We start from the raw sequence: 18,939 nt of genomic DNA on the forward strand, positions 1-18,939 counted from the left end.
CAACAACTTGTGGCAAGCAAAATTACAAGCTGCTGTGAGGGAGCGTACGCTCCACCCACATTTTTCCGCCCATCAGCTCACCGGCATTTTCCCACTGGAGGGACCCGGAATTTTGAATTACGATTTTGACTTTTCTTCGTTTTCTAGGTTTAAGCATTGACTTTTCAGTTTTAGGTTAAGGGGGGAAGGGGGAAGGCCACGAAGGCTACATGGAATTAATTTTATATATTATACGGCCCGAGGGGTCTCTAAGCCCCACGTAGCTTATTATCTTCTTTAAAGGCGGGGCGAGTCGCGATCACGGCGGACGCCACTGGCTTTTCAGAACAAAACCCAACAACAACGACGCAGCAGCAGCCAAAGAGAGAGAGGAATACACCAAGGACCGAAAACCAACCGCATCGACGCAGCAACGGCGAGGAATACACCGAGAAAGCAGAAACCCAACGACAACGACGCAGCAGCAGCCAAAGCCGGTGAGGAATACACCAAGAAAACAGAAACCCAACGACAACGACGCAGTAGCAGCCAAAGAGGGAGAGGAATACACTAAAAATCGAAATCCAACGGCACCGACACAGCAACGGGGAGGAATACACCAAGAACCGAAACCTAACGGCACCGACACAGAAACGGGGAGGAATACACCAAGAAACAAAACCCAACAACAACAACGCAGCGGAAGCCAAAGAGAGAGAGGAATACACCAAGAGCCGAAACGGTAGCCAACAGCATCAATTCAGCGACGGCCGAAGACGAGAAGCGCCGAAAAGATAAGCCGCCAGCGTCGACGCAGCAACGAAACGCCGAAACAGTAAGCCCACAGCAGCAACGGCAGAAGAGAAACGCGGAAAACTAAAGCGAAGTAACGACGCGCCAGCAGCGAAAAAGAGAGATAAAAGTCACCGGCGCAGCGTAGACGCCGAACGACGGCGCCAGCCCTCTGCCGCCGCGAGAATGACGACGCTGGCCGTCCACGCTGGCGCTGGATCGGGAGAGTTCTGAGGCTGGAGAAGAAAAACGTGGATAAGAAAAGGTCGATTGGGAGCAGTCGTAGGAGTCGGACGTGTTCGCGGAAAAACTCGAGTGGCTTGGAAAAAGTAAAAACACGTGGCGGCCCGGATCCACGCCAACGCTATCAGTGACACGGGGAAGATCCGGCATCGACGCTGCGCTTACGGGGAGAAGACCCTGCATCGATACTACACTTACGGAGAGGAAATCCTGCATCTACGCTGCACCCACGGGGAAGAGGAGGCTTTCGACGAGTACAAGCGTGGGAGTTCAGGGGTAAGATAGTCTCTAGACGTGTATACGGGCTGCTGAGTGGTGCGATAGGTAGGGAACCAAGAAAGAATAAAGTGAAATGTAACGAATATAACAGAAACATAGCACGACCTCCAACAAGCTATACACTAAGGAACCTGGAGGCCCGGGTTCATCTTCTCTGCCTTTCCTCCCGCCTCTTGCCCGAGTCTGTGTGATTCCATCCAGTAGTTCGTAGCCCGACAGGATCCTGAGGCCGCTGTCCGGCGATTGCCTAGGCGTTCTCGGTGATACCTGTCGTTGTTCCCTCCGCATGATTCCCTCCAGTAGTTTGTGCATATCCGGCGATTGCCTAAGCGCTCTCGGCGATACGCGTCGGTATTTTCGTACTCGTAGTAATTCTTAGTTCGGCGGTGTCCCGTAAGTGCTATCCGGCGATTGCCTAGGCACTCTCGGCGATGCTTGCCGGTACCCCCGACCCTCGTAGTAATTCTTAGTTCGACAGCGTCCCGTAAATGCTATCCGGCGATTGCCTAGGCACCCTCGGCGATGCTTGTCGATATCCCTGACCCCCCCGTGGTAATTCTTAGTTCGACAGTGTCCCGTAAGTGCTATCCGGCGATTGCATAGGCACCCTCGGTGATGCTCGTCGATATCCCTGACCCTCGTAGTAATTCTTAGGCCGACAGGGTCCCGTAAGTACCGTCCGGCGATAGCCTAGGTACTCTCGGCGATACTTGTCGGTATTCCCGCAGAGCAAAGTTCCCCTTTCCGCGTCGTAGTAATTCTTAGGCCGACAGGGTCCCGTAAGTACCGTCCGGCGATAGCCTAGGTACTCTCGGCGATACTTTCCGGTATTTCCACATAGCAAAGTTCCCCTTTCCGCGTCGTAGTAATTCTTAGGCCGACAGGGTCCCGTAAGTACCGTCCGGCGATAGCCTAGGTACTCTCGGCGATACTTGTCGGTATTTCCGCATAGCAAAGTCCCCCTTTCCGCGTCGTAGTAATTCTTAGGCCGACAGGGTCCCGTAAGTACCGTCCGGCGATACTTGCCGGTATTTCCGCATAGCATAGTCCCCCTTTCCGCTTCGTAGTAACTCTCAGGCCGGCGGGGTCCCTTAAGTACTGTCCGGCGATAGCCTAGGTACTCTCGGCGACACCTGTCGGTATTGTCGCATAGTAAAGACCTCTGTATTGATTCCGAGTTCGGTGGGGTCCTGAAGGCGCTATTCGGCGATAACCGGAGTGCTCTCGGTGAAACCCACGGCCCTGTCACACGCTACGATCGCTCCCGTCCGCGGGACTGCTGCCCCGTCCCCCATCATAGGTCCGAAATACGGAGTCCCGGCAAATTATAAATATTACTGTAATTTCGACCCTGGAGTAGACTGAGATATGTACCCCAGCCCAGGATCGCTTCCTTACAGATGGCGCCCGAGCAGGGACTCCGGGATTCCGTTATGTTTTGGGGCGTTAAGTGGAACAGTCGATCAAAAAAAAAAAAAAAAAAAAAAAAACGAGTAGCAGGGGGAATCGGGACTGTACCATACGCAAGCACGGCCAGTCGGAATCATTAGGACAAGAATAGCTGTATATCTCTGTAAAAAAACCGCACGTGAGGTCGCCCATTATTCACGTACAGCCGAGGCTGGCTTCCCTAACCTCCCTAGCCATAGCGTCAACACGTGGCCGCCGCGCCCACACGAGGAGGAGAACACCGCAGCGAGACGGCTGAGAAAGAGAACCGAGACGAAGCTGGGCAGAAATCGCTGGAAAGAGAGCGATGAGCTGCAGATGCCGAGCGAGCATCGGAAACCTCCCGAAGACCGACCGTCTCGGCTATATATTTCGGACTCAGAGCCAGAAGGAACAATTCAATGCCCGGCCCTCAGCGCGAGCAGTCAACGCCCGGTCTTCAGAGCAGTCATTCAATGTCCGGTCTTCAGCGCGATAATTCAATGCCCGGCCTGCAAAACGATAGCAATCAGTAAATGCCCGGTCTTCAGCGCGATCATTCAATGCCCGGCCCTCAGCGCGATCGGTCAACGCCCGGTCTTCAGAGCAGTCATTCAATGCCCGGCCCTCAGCGCAAGCAGTCAACGCCCGGCCTTCAAAACGATACCAGTCAGTCAACGCCCGGCCTTCAAAACGATAGCAGTCAGTAAATGCCCGGCCTTCAAAGTGATCGGTCAGCGTTCAGCCATCAACACGGGACGAGATTCCGCGCTTAAGTCAACGAACCCATTACGACCAGGACCACAAGGACAATTCCAAGGACAACGATAGCAAGGACTATTGACCGGCCTAGCAAGGATCAACAGTCAGGACGACTACAAGGACAACTATAGCAAGGACCATTGACCGGCCTAGCAAGGGTCGATCCCAAGGCTACTATAAAGACCAACGACATCCACGACCATCGACCAGGACCCCAAGCAGCAAGGACTCCAAGGCCGCAACAGCAGGACGCACCCTCCACTGAGGCAACCGTGTTAACCGTGCATATGCCGGGCCGCCGTGACTAACCTCTAGGACTCTGGTATCCAGTGCGTTACCTAAGTAAAGACTCTACTGGAGGGTCAATACGTGATATTACCGCCGGAAACGCGAAAGACCTCTAAGTGCCAGTTCTACCACCGTGCGTCGACATGGGTGTACAGTGGATTTCGTATCGGCGTAAGGACGAACTGCAAGCCATCGACGCGGAATTTGGCCTCGGTGAAACCGGTACAGTGGACGAATTGCGCAGCCGGATCTCGGCCTTCATCTCGCGCGGTGATCATCCGACTGCGATCGAAAAACGGATCAAAGAGCTCGGAATGGTCTTCGACAGCGCGCCCGGCCCGAGAAACCGGAGGAACCCGTCCCCGTCGCCGGGGCCGAGTCAGCGAGAGCAGAAGGAAGGGATCTGTGCGAAACAGCCCCTATCCATCATAATTCCCGAGTTCCCGCGTGCAGCTCACGACGACTCTGGCCGGCTTGAAACCACGACTGACCGGCGACATGGTGACAATCACCACCAGCACCGCTTCCCCGAGGCAGTCAGAACATCGCGACCCGGAAGGGAAGAAATCTCCTTCGCTGCCCTGGCCGATAAACTACTCAATTGGGGCCTGAAGTTCGACGGACACTCGGATACGCTGGCTTTCATCGAGCGGTTGGAAGAAAGGGTGGACTCATATGGCGGAAGCACAGCACAACTGCCGCGAGCCATCTCTGGGCTACTAACTGGCAAGGCAGAAGGATGGTTTAGAACGTTCCAGATGAAAGGAAAACCATGGACCGAGTTCCGGAAAGAATTCTTGGTTCTTCCTACCCCCGCGATACTTTCAGCGCTTGGAAGATACGATCCGCTCCCGTCGCCAACGACCCCGAGAAGCCTTTCAGGACTACCTGATCGACCTCCGACTCATGATGCAACGAGCTCAGTATACTCCAGACAGGGAGCTGGATAGGATCTACGAGAACCTCCGGCCGGAATACCAACTGTTCACCCGTAGGCATGAGTTCGAGACGTTACGAGAATTTACCCAGTTGATAGTGGCGTACGAGACAACGCGGGACCGCGAACAAGCCCACCCCGCTAGCGACCGCCCAAATACGAAAACCAGAACGCCATCATACCAAGGACCCAGATTATCCACCCCGCAGCATGCTACTCCAGACGACACCGGGCCCTCCCGGAACGCCGAGACGGCAAGCCGCGTGGCGACCCCGGACGGAGGCCGGCCGGTGAACACACGACGGGCCTGCCGGAATTGTGGGGATGAAGGTCATTTCAGCAGTTCATGCAGGAATCGGCGAGTGCTATTCTGTTGGGAGAATGGCCGCCGCGGCATCCGCACTGTCGACTTCTGCAGGCTATCCGAGTCGGGAGGCCCCCAGGAGTAACTCATCCCCTAAGTCTGGAAGGAGGCAGGATCGCCGCGCTGGTAGCCATCGAAGGAGTACCACTGACAGCCACCCTCGACACGGGAGCAACGCGGTCGTTCATCAGTCAACGCATCGCCCAGGAATTAAGTACCGGAGGGAATGCGTGGAATATAAGGACTACCGTCCGCCTGGCGGACGGTACAGTAAAGGAGGTGACGCAAGCAGTGTCAGTCAAGGTACGTCTGGATCAACAGGAAACGCGGGTGATTCTATTAGTCCTATCCATGGTAGTGGACGACATCATACTGGGGCTCGATTTCATTTGCGACGTCCAGGCCGTACCAGTGACAACGCACCAAAATCTCGAACACGCCAGACCCAGCAACGTACCAGTGACAACGCACCAGAATCTCGAACACGCCAGACCCAGCAATGTACCAGTGACAACGCATCTGAGCCTCGACCACACCAGACCCAGCAATGTACCAGTGACAAAGTACCAGAATCTCGACCACGCCAGATCCAGCGACGCCACCAGAACCAAACCCACGATGCGATACGACCACACCGGACTCATCAACAAAGCTACGACAGAGACGACTGCGACACCGCTGGACACACGCTAAAAATATAACACGATCGACGCGAGCCGAATCAGACATGCCCAGCCGTGCGGCTCAGTCAGAGCGAACGACCCCCCGGGAAAACAGCATCGCTCTACACCACGACCCGCTACGCCTGGAAGACCACGGCCCCGAAGGACATGGGCGGGTCAAGGTAGACCAACTCGCACCTCACCACCCAACGGATTATCAACTCGCCCCGTTAGCCGATGCCGCGGCTGGTCGACAACGCAACCCTTTTCGAAGATCAGACTGGACTAACCCAGTCACCGTGAACCTCGCCATCATTACATGTGCCCTGCTCGGAGAATTCCCGCCGCCGACGCCCCCCATCACCGAACCGCCCCTCCCGCCGTGGGTAGCCAAGTTCTTGAAGCAAGAATTGGCCAAGTTCGAGGGATTGGAGGGCGTGTCACACATAGCTGAGCATACCATCACTCTGAAGGACGACAAGCCGATAAAGCAGAGGTACTTCCCAAAAAATCCGGCCATGCAGAAAATAATCAATGCTCAGGTCGACGAGTTGCTGCAAGACGGACGAATCGAAGCTTCAAAAAGCCCACACAGCGCACCCATCGTACAGGTGGGAAAGAAGACAGGCGAGATGCGGATGTGCGTAGACTACCGACAACTCAACGCGCAATCAATACCCGACGCCTACCCACTGCTCAGGATCAACCACATCATCGAGAGGCTCCGTAACGCACGTTACATCTCGACTTTGGACCTCAAAAACGGGTATTGGCAGATCGCTATGGCCGAGGGGAGCCGAGAATGTACCGCCTTCACCGTTCCGGGCAGAGGACACTTCCATTGGCCTGCACTCAGCATCGGCTAAGTTCCAGCGAGCCTTGGACAGCGACATCGGACCACAGATGGAACCCAACGCCTTCGCTTACCTTGATGACATCATTGTCATCGGAGCGGCGTTGGAGGAACACGTCGACCATCTGTGAGAGGTGTTCCGAAAACTACGGGAAGCAAATCTAAGATTGAACCAAAAGAAATGCAGCTTTTTCCAGAAAAGCATCGTATACCTGGGACATGTCATTAGTGAGCAGGGTATACACACCGACCCAGATAAGATCGTCGCCGTCCGTGAGTTGGCCCCACCAAGTTCAATTAAGGAACTTCAACGCTGCCTAGGGATGGCATCGTGGTACCGGAGGTTTGTCTCAAAACTTCGCGACGATTGTACAACCAATGACTAACCTCCTGAAGAAGGAGAAAAGGTGGATCTGGAGTGACGAACAGCAGGCCGCTTTCGAGGAACTGAAGGAGAAGTTTACCCAAGACCCCGTCTTAGCCTGTCCGGATTTCACGGAGACGTTCGCCCTACAAACTGACGCAAGCGACTACGGCCTAGGGGCAGTACTGACGCAACAGATCAGCGGAGAGGAGAGGGTCGTAGCCTACGCCAGTCGAAGGCTCTTGAAAGCAGAAGAAAACTACTCGGCCACGGAAAAGGAGTGCTTAGCTATCGTCTGGGCCATCAGGAAATTACTATACTACCTGGAGGGCTACCACTTCGACGTCATCACCGACCATCTCGCCTTCAAGTGGTTAAACTCGATCAATAATCCGACTGGTCGCATCGCTCGTTGAGCTCTGGAACTCCAACAGTATCGCTTTGACGTGCTTTACCGACGCGGAAGCCGAAACATCGTAGCAGACGCTCTTTCCCGGCAACCTATCGACAACATACAGCAAACCTTAGAAAAACCGCCCTCCTGCCCCTGGATACAAAGGTTGTTCAAACGTATCCAGTCACGACCTGAGGAATGCAGAGAATTAATAATCGAGAACGAACAGATCTACCGGCAACCTGGACACCGACCAATCGAGGAAGAGACACATGTATACGCGCCAGGCTAAGGGCCCGTTCGACATTCTTTGCGCGGACTTCGTAGGCCCACTACCCCGCTCAACGCACGGCAACACGATGCTCCTCGTGTTCTTCGACTCATTCTGCAAATGGGTAGAACTTGTGCCACTCCGGAAGGCCACAACCGCCCACTTGGAGAAGGCGTTCCGAGAGAGGATACTCTGCCGATTCGGGGTCCGGTGGAAGCTTGTGTGCGACAACGGAACACAATTCACTAGCCGGTCCTTCCGAAAATTTTGCGAGGTGGCGGGAATGGAACTCGAGCACACCGCGCCGTATACCCCTCAGCAAAACCCGACGGAGAGGGCAAACCGGACCATCAAGACAATGATTGCACAATACGTTGACGGGGACCAACGGACCTGGGACGACCTCCTCCCCGAGTTGAGCTTGGCCATAAACAGCAGCACGTCGGACACCACGGGCTTCAGCCCGGCCTTCTTGGTACTCGGACGAGAACCAAGGCTACCAGGAGCCTTGTACGACGAGGTGACTCCAGGATTAGGAAGTGAACCGGAGCCTGCCCACGAGAAGGCGACACGACTACAGGAAATATTCAAGGTCGTACAGGAGAACACCCAACGTGCATCCGACATACGACCTTCGACGGCGCGAGTGGCGGCCCGAACTGGGAACCCTAGTCCTCCTCCGGCAACATCACCTCTCCAAAGCCGCCGACGGTTTCGCGGTTTCTCCGCATAGTAAAGCCCCCTTTCCGCGTCGTAGTAATTCTTGGGCCGACAGGGTCCCGTAAGTACCGTCCGGCGATAGCCTAGGTACTCTCGGCGATACTTGTCGGTATTTCCGCATAGCAAAGCCCCCTTCCGCTTCGTAGTAACTCTTAGGCCGGCAGTGTCCCGTAAGTACTGTCCGGCGATAGCCTAGGTACTCTCGGCGATACCTGTCGGTATTATCGCATAGCAAAGACCTTCGTATTAATTCTGAGTTCGATGGGGTCCTGAAGGCGCTATCCGGCGATAGCCTGAGCGTTCTCGGTGAAACCGACTGCCACGTCCCACACTACGATCGCTCCCGTCCGCGGGACTGCCGCCCCGTCCCCATCGTCGGTCCGAAATTCAGAGTCCCGGCAAATTATAAATATTGCTGTATTTTCGACCCTGGAGTAGATTGAGATATGTACCCCAGCCAAGATCGCTTCCTTACAACATAGATGATATTATGGTGGTGTCATATACTGTTGAGTTGGGTCTGCAAAGATTGAGGATAGTTCTGGATGATTGGAATAAGGCTGGATTCTTGTTCAACATTACGAAACGTAGCTTTCTGAAAACTGCCGGTTAGTAAAGTCAAGTTATTGCAAACTCCTTTTCATAAATTTGTTCGCATATTTTCTCAGATGATTAAACTCCGAATTCAGCAGAAGAAAACTTAATTTGGAATGTATAGCTAGTAGAAGGGGGTTTGACTATGTGTACCTTATGTTTTTAAATTCGCTGAATCCGAATCTCAGGTACATTTTTATTTCATTCCATGTGCACATGGACGGTTTGACGGTTAGTTTATTTGTATGAAAACACCCATTGCTTTGTTTGATGTTCCGGCCCTATCAGCTATGCAACCGGGGCTTCTGATTAGCAAGTAGGCTCATCTTATGGAAATTAATGCACTATGTGATACTGAGACCGGATTGATTCAGAGAGTGCGAGAAATCAAGCATTCGAAAACATAAAGGATATGGCCGTTTATGAAAAATATAGATTTAAGTAAATTGAGTAAAAAAGAGCAAATCAACTATTTTTAGACACAAGTGGGTAGCAATGTTTTGCTCAAAAGTGAAGAATGGCATTAAACAAAGTTAGATGCAAAATTTAGAAACCCTTTTATTATATAATAGATTCTAATTACGTGCTGAAATATTTTAATTATAATCGAGCGTACAAGTTTGCCATTACGATATAAAAGTATTACGACAGTATTATGAATTAATTCGATATCAGTGGAGAAGAGTTACATTTGCTAAAGAGTCCAACTCAAAAGGGCGATAATGTTTCCATTTGGAAATCACGAGTAATCCCTCAAGGTGTGACGATGAGTCTAGATGATGAGTTCAGAAAAGACTGAGTGTGTTCCGCCTTGGTGAGAAGAGCACCCGCCATGTATGTACATCTGTTTTTCTAGATGTATTAAGTATGCCTTCGGGGTGCCCACGCCCTATACATTCGTAAAAAATGTGCCTTTAATAACACCGATTGAGCACCAACCAGTCGAAACTTTGAAATTAAAGTACACTTTCCCCAACACTAAGATACCCGTTACTCAGAAAAGAGACAACCATAGAGAGTGGTACTGCGTTCTCTTTGAATATACGCCCGACATAAAAATTCACCACAGCACCCAAGTGCTTCGTCCTGGTAGACAACAACTTACAAGTACTTTGGATTTCAGAAATTACCTACTAATGAACACATTTACCGCATAAATTTCAACAATGCAAATGCTGGTAAATTTCCACTCAATTTTACACTCCCAATTTCGATGTTTTTTTTATTTTTCAGCCACCATTTTAATACTCAAAAGGTAAAATCCACAAAAAAAAAACAGATACAAAATAAAACCAATTTTACGTAGCACTGTAATCTTTGATTTTCGGTATAAAAATTTTACTAGACAACATACTACGAGTATGTTGAGAAATAAAGAGCGGGAACGTTGGGAATCGCAGCTTTTAGATGCCACAGATTTTCGTCCTTTTTGAGGGCGGGGAGAAATTTCGAAATACACTTGTAAGTTACAGAGCGATATTCCCGGAGTCCATAGAAATACAACAATTAGAATGCGAGAATGAAATTGTTTTCTTCATTCTGACTATAATAATACGATCTCGTCCAGATTCTGCACTCTATAATTCAGCGAATTTATTTTTTTCGAATCTTCAAAATTTAACATGATACAGATTTTCGCTCTTTTTGGGGACGGAAGGGACCTGGCAAAATTTTTAAAGTGTCATATCACAGGAGTCTAGATACAAAATTTGGTTGCTCTAGCTCTTATAGGCATTGAAAACCGACTGCTATTGATGCTGATCAAGAATGTATATAATTTATGGAGTCGGCAACGCTTCCTTCTGGGTGTTACACGCATCCACATTCACCACAAATCGAATACACCTCCCATACTTCTTTTGAGTATAGGGTATACAAAATAGCGCATAGTAGTCTTTTTTCATGTACGTGCAGATTATTCGTCAGTCAGCATCGGGAGTCTTCTTCCGGTTCCCTGGATAGAATTATAAGTAAATTTGGCTGCCGCAGACATATTTTTGCTTCAGTTTTATATAGTGTTCTCATGAATTCTGATAAGATAAGCTTCTTTAACAGATAATACAGTTACTAAAAAATAAAAATAAATATATCAGCACTCAAAAGTCAGCGATCAATGAAAATGCAATTTTGGACAAAATTTTTTAATTTGTCCTTTTCGGGTATAACATACAAATAAAAATTTAGAACATTTTTTTGCTTTTAATCAAAATCTAGAGTATTCTTACAACCCTGTTTAAAAAAATGAAATATTCGTCTGTTAATTCAGTTATTCTTTTTAATGTATCAAATTTTTAATATAAATATACAAATATAGGGCAATCCACTTTCTACGAGCACTCCTCTTGACTTTTTCGGACACAGCGAGCTACTTTCCGTTTAAAGTCAGGATAAGATTCTCGCCATTCTTTGGCGGCATCTACATTTGCTGGAGACTCATCGTTGGGATCAGCCAACATTGATATTACTGATATCAAGATAGTTTCCACTGTATGCACGGGTAACCAGCGCTCAGATGCTTTTTCGTATCCCCACTTATCATCTCCCGGCTCGTGTAAAATTGAAATGCAGACGTCTCCGTTTTTTTCAATATTAGGGTGCCAAATTTCTGTTACGAACTTCATTCGAGGTGGACGCAAAGGATATTCTTTGGGGAAATAGAGATGTGCTTTAAAAAAGCCTCCTTCACTGCAGGGAAAGAAATAACATTTAATAAATTCAAAAAGTATTAACATTTATAATATAGCCGATTAATCCGACTGTAAAGCACGTTACATATCTTAAGTATTATCATTCTAGACTGAACCTATAGATGCAGTACAGTAAAACGACTATTTTACAAAAATCAAAATCGATTGAATGCTGATTATAAACATGGAATAAGTTTCCGATTAGTCCCCCAAGTGGAGAACTGATACCAATTTTTTGGTAATATTTTTTGAAGACATTTGACAGATTCATCTTATTTGGACTCTTATTTTCTTACACACATTTGTATCGTTGAAGCTCAAAAGTATCTTGTCTTGCCAGGAAGGGCAGCAATTGGTGATTGGTATGCTAAATTTAAACCCATATGTAGATACAAGCGCAGAGGAGCTCTGCTGACCTCTTCGGTCGTCCATAGCAGACAACTACGCCAGAAAAAGTGTTGGCGTGTTTAGTGTTTCGTCAGGACAACGCGCCATGTCAGAAATGGATGAACTATACGAATTTAATTTCGAATTGGTTTTATCTACAAAACTCACCAGATTAAGATTCCAGCAACTAATAGAAGTTCCAAAACCTCAAACAAATTCCCCAAGCAAAAAAATAGAATACGTTGTTTGATTCGTTTTTTTTGGGAGTACTACAAAACCATTTACCGGAGAGGCGTGGAAATGCTAAGAATACGTTGGACTACACGTGGATTCTCTAGATTTGAATCTATGTATCTTTAAGAATCCAATAAGAATTCAAATCTGAACAAACATTTTTTCTGTGTTAAATCGGCAACATAAAGTTTAAATTTTGAAAAACAAAATTTATTTTTTTATAAACTAAGGGGATTTATTGTTTTATGTTTATTATGCGATCGGAAATGCGGTGCATACATCTGATCAAATCCATAAAACTCTAAACAAGATCATTGCAAGAGCTGTTTAAAATTACATTAAATATCTAAATATATAGACATACTAAAGCGTATCTGGTGGACCAATTATTAGGACTTCCCAGCGGAATATATCATTTTCATCAATCAATCCAGCTGAGAAACCTTCTACTGGATTCTTGTTTAGTTCTGAAACGAAACAAATATAAATAATTACAAATCTTTTAAATCCGTGTGCCATTGAATGTTTATGATTGAGTTTGAATTCCAGGTGACATTAATGCTGTTAAATTAAAGGGACAAAATATGCCTCTCAAATTATTTAAATTTGGTAACAACCTTCAGTGTATTAAGGTTATAATTATAGTGTAGGTTCAATAGAGAAACAGTTCAAACTGAACCCCGCAACAGGATTAAATTTGAATGTGTTCTTAGAAGATTTCAGACTAGCAAACCAGCTATTGGAAAACTTCTCGGATATATTTTGTCATTTAAAATGTTAAAAAAGATTACATTTTCCAGTCATAGACAATCGCCAAGAATATATATTTGCCAGTTCGAAGATCTTCCTCGAAGATCTTCAATTTACAATTTTTGTATTACAAATTAAAAGCACTCACACAAAATGACTCTCTTTTCTCAGATAGCGGAGTCTTTTTAAAGACCACAACCCTTTGCTACAATTCTCATTGTTGCCCGCTAGATCCTCTATCACTTACGAATTTTACGAGCAGTGATAAAGATTTTTGGAGATTTTGGACGATTTAGTGCCGTTAGTATTTGTTAATTGAAGTTAATTGCGGTAAAAAAAAGTCAAAATTCGCATCTGAAATACAGCTTTTGGGGTCTAAGACAGAACTCCAAATATTGACCTTTCGAGAGATTTCGAGCTTCATAGCTAAGGTACAAGTTTGCATAGGAAAAGAAAGCAATGACATTGCTCGTGATTATAGAGATGGAGATACCGTAAAATTCCAATATTTTTTCAAAACCTGTAAACTGTGAGTACTGTTCTAGGGCTAAATCGTGTATTTTCCGCAATTTTGATATTCATACGGGCAGGCGACCATTTGGTTTGATAATTATAATGAAAATAAATTTACGAGTTTTCACTTTCTCTCTCTATGGAGACTCAAGAGGGCGTGGCTAGAATATAAAAACAAAATTGATCCTAACCTGATGACAAAGAACTATGAACATGAAATTTTGTTGTTTCAACTTCGAAAGTCTCCCCGATCCATGTGTTCATACACACGGTGAAGGCTACTAAATATGTACATACATACATATAAATGTATGCATGTATGTGCATATATATGTAAGTCGACTCGGTTGTCTATGCTGAACAATACCTGGTTGCTACTTACATTATCACGTGTACAATATAACCATATACTCTACAACAAGCAAATATAAACATAAAAAAGTCAGTCTCATACAAATCTTCTTTCGCACAAATGGAAAAGTAAATGCACAGATGGATGTATTTATGGATTTGCATACTTATGTATCCGGCTCGATACAGCTTTGTACTTTTCTCATTCGAAATTAAAACCACTATTAACTAAGTAAACTTTACATATGTTTATATTTCCAATTCAAATACTAATTTAGATCTTTCTGAATTAAAATTACCCCGGCAGTTTTCTTTCTTGGAACATGTGACATCGTAATATGGAATCAGTTCCCTAAGCATGTACATAAGTATTTACATACATACAAAGACAATTCCTTAAAGACAAACCAAGACGGCAATTTTTATGTACATATACATATATACTTAGAAAATATATATTTTCATATAAATATACATTCAAATTGATATGTATATATATGCATATATATACTAAATATTTTTATTCAACTTACCAGCCAATTGTTTCTTTAAGAGTAAAGATGACTGAAGTTCAGACATATTAAGTTTGTATCTATTATATTTCTCTAAAATAACGCACGCCTATTTTATACAAATTAAAATTTTTTTCTCAAACGCAGTGTCACCAAATAAAACAAATATGTGAAGACCGATGAGAAAGAATTTTCGTTCTTTATGGACTGAAAACAGATAAATGAACTGAAACTGGCCAGATTGGAATATATTGGGCACAATAAATGAACTGGTTCATGGAACAGAGAAACAGAAACGAAACACAGCCAAACCTAATATTCCACAAGAGACTTTAAAAAAAACTAGTGAGACCAGATATACAAAACCTTACTGCATAAGCAGGATGTGTGAGCGAGAGAAATATATGATCCAGTTTGGTTTTGTGGTTAAACAGGTAGCAGCATTGCAGAGCGGCAGAGAAAGTACAGAATCATACTTTGGAAGTATAATTTGGATAAATAAGCCAAATAATCTCTGTGGCATAGCGGAAATATCAATATACTATGTATACTGTTCGAGAAATTTCAATTCTTGAACCCATTTCAACTGCTGGTATTGATTAAATTTACAACCGAAAAAATTAGTTAACATGATGCATTAGAAAGTGGAAATTATTGATAAAATAAATAAATAGATACAACAAAATTTACGAATTTATAGAAATATAAACACTAATTTTTGAACTTACATACAGCATTATAGAAAGGCAGGCATTTAAAAAAAATTTTTGTTTGAAAACGTAAAAATTGGCTCTCCCGTTTTCGTGAAACGCAAGATTTTTTCTGTTTTCAATACGGAAAATAAATGGTTTTAATACAACAAAACAATTTTTAATTGCAAAAGAAAAAACAGGTTGACTTATTTATGCATTTAACATAAATTTGACAGCAGGGCAATTTAGATTTTTCTCTTTTTAAAAACTATTTTTTTAACCTAATCGCAAAATTTGGATTGAAAATAATTGGTCAGATCAACAAGCTGCCCGGGAAGTTGACAAAAAAGCGTATTAAATCCCATATAATCAGCCAGGCTCCGTTTTTCACATTCACAAAAGTTTTTCGATTTACTTTTGAATACACATAAATTGGGGCTCCCGTTCTCACATTCCACACGATTTATTCGTTTTCAATATGAAAACATATTCGTTGAATGAAAAGTAAACGGCTTTTTATACAACGAAACGGCCCTTAATTGCAAAAGATAAAAATAGATAACTGATTTATGCATTAACAAAAACATGACACCTATATCAGGGTAATTTAACTTTTGCTTTCTTTATAAATAATTTTATTTTAACCCAACCTCAAATTTGGCTCGGAAAAAATTGGCCAGGGCAACAACCATTTTCCTTTTGGTGCAAACAGCAAAACTATGTGAAAACTGGAAAACCTTAAAACGAATAAGAAACGTTTTGACTAAAAACGTAGTCCGCAAAAGTAAATGAAAAACGGAGCCTGCCTAAATATCATAGATCGATATTTTTTTTTTTTAAGTTTACGGCAGTTAAATCGACTTTGAAGCTGAAACTCTTCAAACAGTAAAAAATGCGCTATTAAACTTATATAAAGGAATATTTAAAAAACATATACAAGAAAATATCGGGAAAAGCCCAAATATATTTTTGTAAAGTCAAGCCAAAATTGAAAAACACCCTAACAATTAGATGGTTTGGAAAAAAGTTTTTTCTTTGGAGCTGCCTACGAAACGGACCATTTTTTTATTGAATATTGCTAACAATGAATATACATAAAAAATACCAAAAACAGAATTATACATTACATTGTTTACTTCTTTTTCCACCTGAAAGATGCAGTTTGTGAATAACTAATATCTGTTTTCGTCTGATTTATTTTAGTTAGTTAATTTATTTATATTAGGCTCAACCCTATTGCGTCTTTGTCAAAATAAGTTTCTTTCGGAAACCACACATATTGCAGAATGTTTAAAGGAATTCAGACATTCACATTACGAAATAAAAAATGTTGTTCCAATGTCTCAACTCATGTCAATAGCGAGCTCGAGTCAATGTAAATAGCTTATATGTAAGTATCTTGATCTCCTGTATGAATTTAGGACGTGCAATGGATGCACCGTCAAGTTTCCCAAGCGACACCAGGCCGAAACTTGTTACGCGAAAAAAGAAAACTCTCTCTCTTCAGAAGTGTTATGTGGTACAGGTAGTTGTACTCCGAACATAAAACTCCCAACCAACGACATTTTAACACATCGGTCAATAAGTCCGCTGTCAACGTCCGGTCTGACATATTATTATATTATATATTATTATTGCGTTATTATTATACGAAAAAATCTTAAAACTTTAAAATTGTGTTGTTGGAAGCTGGGTTGTATACGGTACATAAACCGTCTACAGTTTGGTCGTCGCAACTAGAAGTTGAAACAGTTGGACTGCGGAGTGGGTATCCTACGGTGCGCGAAATCAGGATCTGAAGACACGGCGACAGCCTCTAATGATTGCGATGGGAAAATTAGTGACAGGCAGTTGTGGTAATGTTTCTGATACTGAGTTTTATTGAACAAATGGATCTCCTTAGATAGCTAGCAGTGGTACTCCTATTGTATGGAAAGGAACGCACAGGCTCCATGTGAGTGTATTTTTAGATAGGGTGCACTTTCTCTGTGCGGGGGTAACATTTCAGTGCATTTACTTATGTACTTGGCAGCAATAAAGTAAATAGTTTATTGCTTCATCCTTTTTGGTGGGTTCGAGTTTACAAGTGCAATTGTCTATTCTTAGTTGCTAATGTAATTTTCGTGTAGTCATATTCATTCACATGAAGTGACATGGACAATTGTATTTATGAGTATTTGTGTATGAGGTTGTACTGTATATTCTGTAATATTAATAAGGTATATGTCTGTGACTGAACAGTACTCTTCATACCTTCCCAAACACACAACGGGTTGCCTTCGAATGATGTTAGCGGCGTTCGCAGTTTCATATTTAAACAATTGTATACCATCTATAGTAAATTTGATTCATTTTAAGTCAAATATGTTTACTTACTTTGGCATTGCTGTGTTGCTGCTTACAGAAGACAAATACGCAATGTTATGAAATTAAACTACCGATGTTTTGCAAAACATCGATGCATCACTCAACACGATGCTCGATGCATCGATGTTTTCCATTAATTGATTTTGTCCGACCGTAAATTGAAGCTGGATGATATTGTTGAAATCGTGAAGATATCCAAGGGTAGTGTTTTTACCATTTTCCACAATCATTTGTCGATGCGGAAGCTCACTGTGGACCAAAAACCACAACGCCTCAACAACAGAAGGTTCGGAAAGATTTTCTGTGTCGGAATGTGACCATGGACGAAACGTGGAATCACCAGTTCACACCGGAGTCGACTCGGCAGTCAGCTGAGTGGTCTGCAGCCAGTGAAAGCCGGCCCAAGCGACCAAAAACTCAAAGGTCGGCTGGCAAGGTTATGGTATCTGCATTTTGGGATGCCTATGGCATCAAGAGCGAATATTACAAAGCACTGCTGACGCGTTTGAAGGCCGAAATCGTCGCAAAACGCCCCATATGGCGTCTGATTGCATTGCCGCATTGCAGAAGGAAGCTATGAATGAATTCGAATTTTGATTTAACTCTTGTTTTCTTTGTTAGAGCGGGACTTATTGACCGATGTGACAATAAAAATAATAATAATGCCCTAACATTTCAACACTAGGCGGAAATTCAATGCATTTCAACTGGCTTTTCGTTCAACCACGAGAGAACTAAAAAAACACGAGAGATACAAATGCATTTGCTGAATTTGGTATAAATGACATCCATCTGTATGTTTCCTTTTATGGTAAAGGAAAACTTTAGTTCACTTATAGCAGATGATTGTTTGATAAATCCATGTTGAGATGGTAATTTACAGAGATGTTGTAAGTGCGTTTCTCAACTATTCTAAGAATAGAGGATATCTTAGATATGCCTCTTTAAGTCCAAAGCATCACCTCTATTTAAAGATGTGACGACTGGTGCGCTCAGCTTTCTTCAAATGCATAGTAATCCTATTTTCGAGGGGCAGTAAAGCTGTCTCTAGCTTCAAGGGACGATTGGGTATACCAAAAATGTCTTGAACAAGTTGAGCCCTAGTGCTGTATTAAATAATATTCCTGGTTTTGCAGTGCGGCTTATAAAGAAATGTCCTGGGACCGAAAAAATATACCTCCAGTGAGACATGCAAGCTCACCTAGACAGCAATTACAAATCATAGGATAGTAGAGAGCGCACTATTAATCTATGTCCGCTGAATTAAATTAAGATTCAATATTGGCGACGCACTCTCCGATCAGTAAAAACTGTATCTATCTGAGTACTAGGCTTTAAGTTTAAGTCTGGTGTCTGGTCAGTAAAACCTGTTTCTATCTGAGTAATAGGTCTAAAGTTGAAGTCTGGTGGAATACGACGATTACTGGAATACCCGAAATACTTTAATCTATTTAAAGGGCAACTCTACCCTCAGACTACCCTTGCCCAATAGCATAGCTATCGACTTATTCAACAT

General features: G+C 44.2%; 1 protein-coding gene and 1 long non-coding RNA gene across 2 annotated transcripts; both read right to left on the reverse strand.

Moving 5' to 3' along the window:
- Positions 1 to 11,179: 11,179 nt before the first annotated feature.
- Positions 11,180 to 14,620, reverse strand: LOC108157091 (ubiquitin-conjugating enzyme E2 G1). The gene is made up of 3 exons (XM_017288955.2): positions 14,386 to 14,620; positions 12,603 to 12,705; positions 11,180 to 11,615 (listed from the first exon to the last, which is right to left on the reverse strand). Exons 1-3 carry the CDS (start codon positions 14,429 to 14,431, stop codon positions 11,258 to 11,260), a joined length of 507 nt encoding a protein of 168 aa, XP_017144444.1. The 5' UTR covers positions 14,432 to 14,620; the 3' UTR covers positions 11,180 to 11,257.
- A 2,458-nt stretch (positions 14,621 to 17,078) lies between these two features.
- On the reverse strand, positions 17,079 to 17,628 carry LOC108157225. The gene is made up of 2 exons (XR_001775166.2): positions 17,433 to 17,628; positions 17,079 to 17,333 (listed from the first exon to the last, which is right to left on the reverse strand). It is a non-coding gene; the product is annotated as an uncharacterized LOC108157225 (long non-coding RNA).
- Between the last annotated feature and the right edge of the window lie 1,311 nt (positions 17,629 to 18,939).

The sequence above is a fragment of the Drosophila miranda genome, chromosome 2 (assembly GCF_003369915.1).
Source record: "Drosophila miranda strain MSH22 chromosome 2, D.miranda_PacBio2.1, whole genome shotgun sequence".
NCBI classification, from domain to species: domain Eukaryota; kingdom Metazoa; phylum Arthropoda; class Insecta; order Diptera; family Drosophilidae; genus Drosophila; species Drosophila miranda.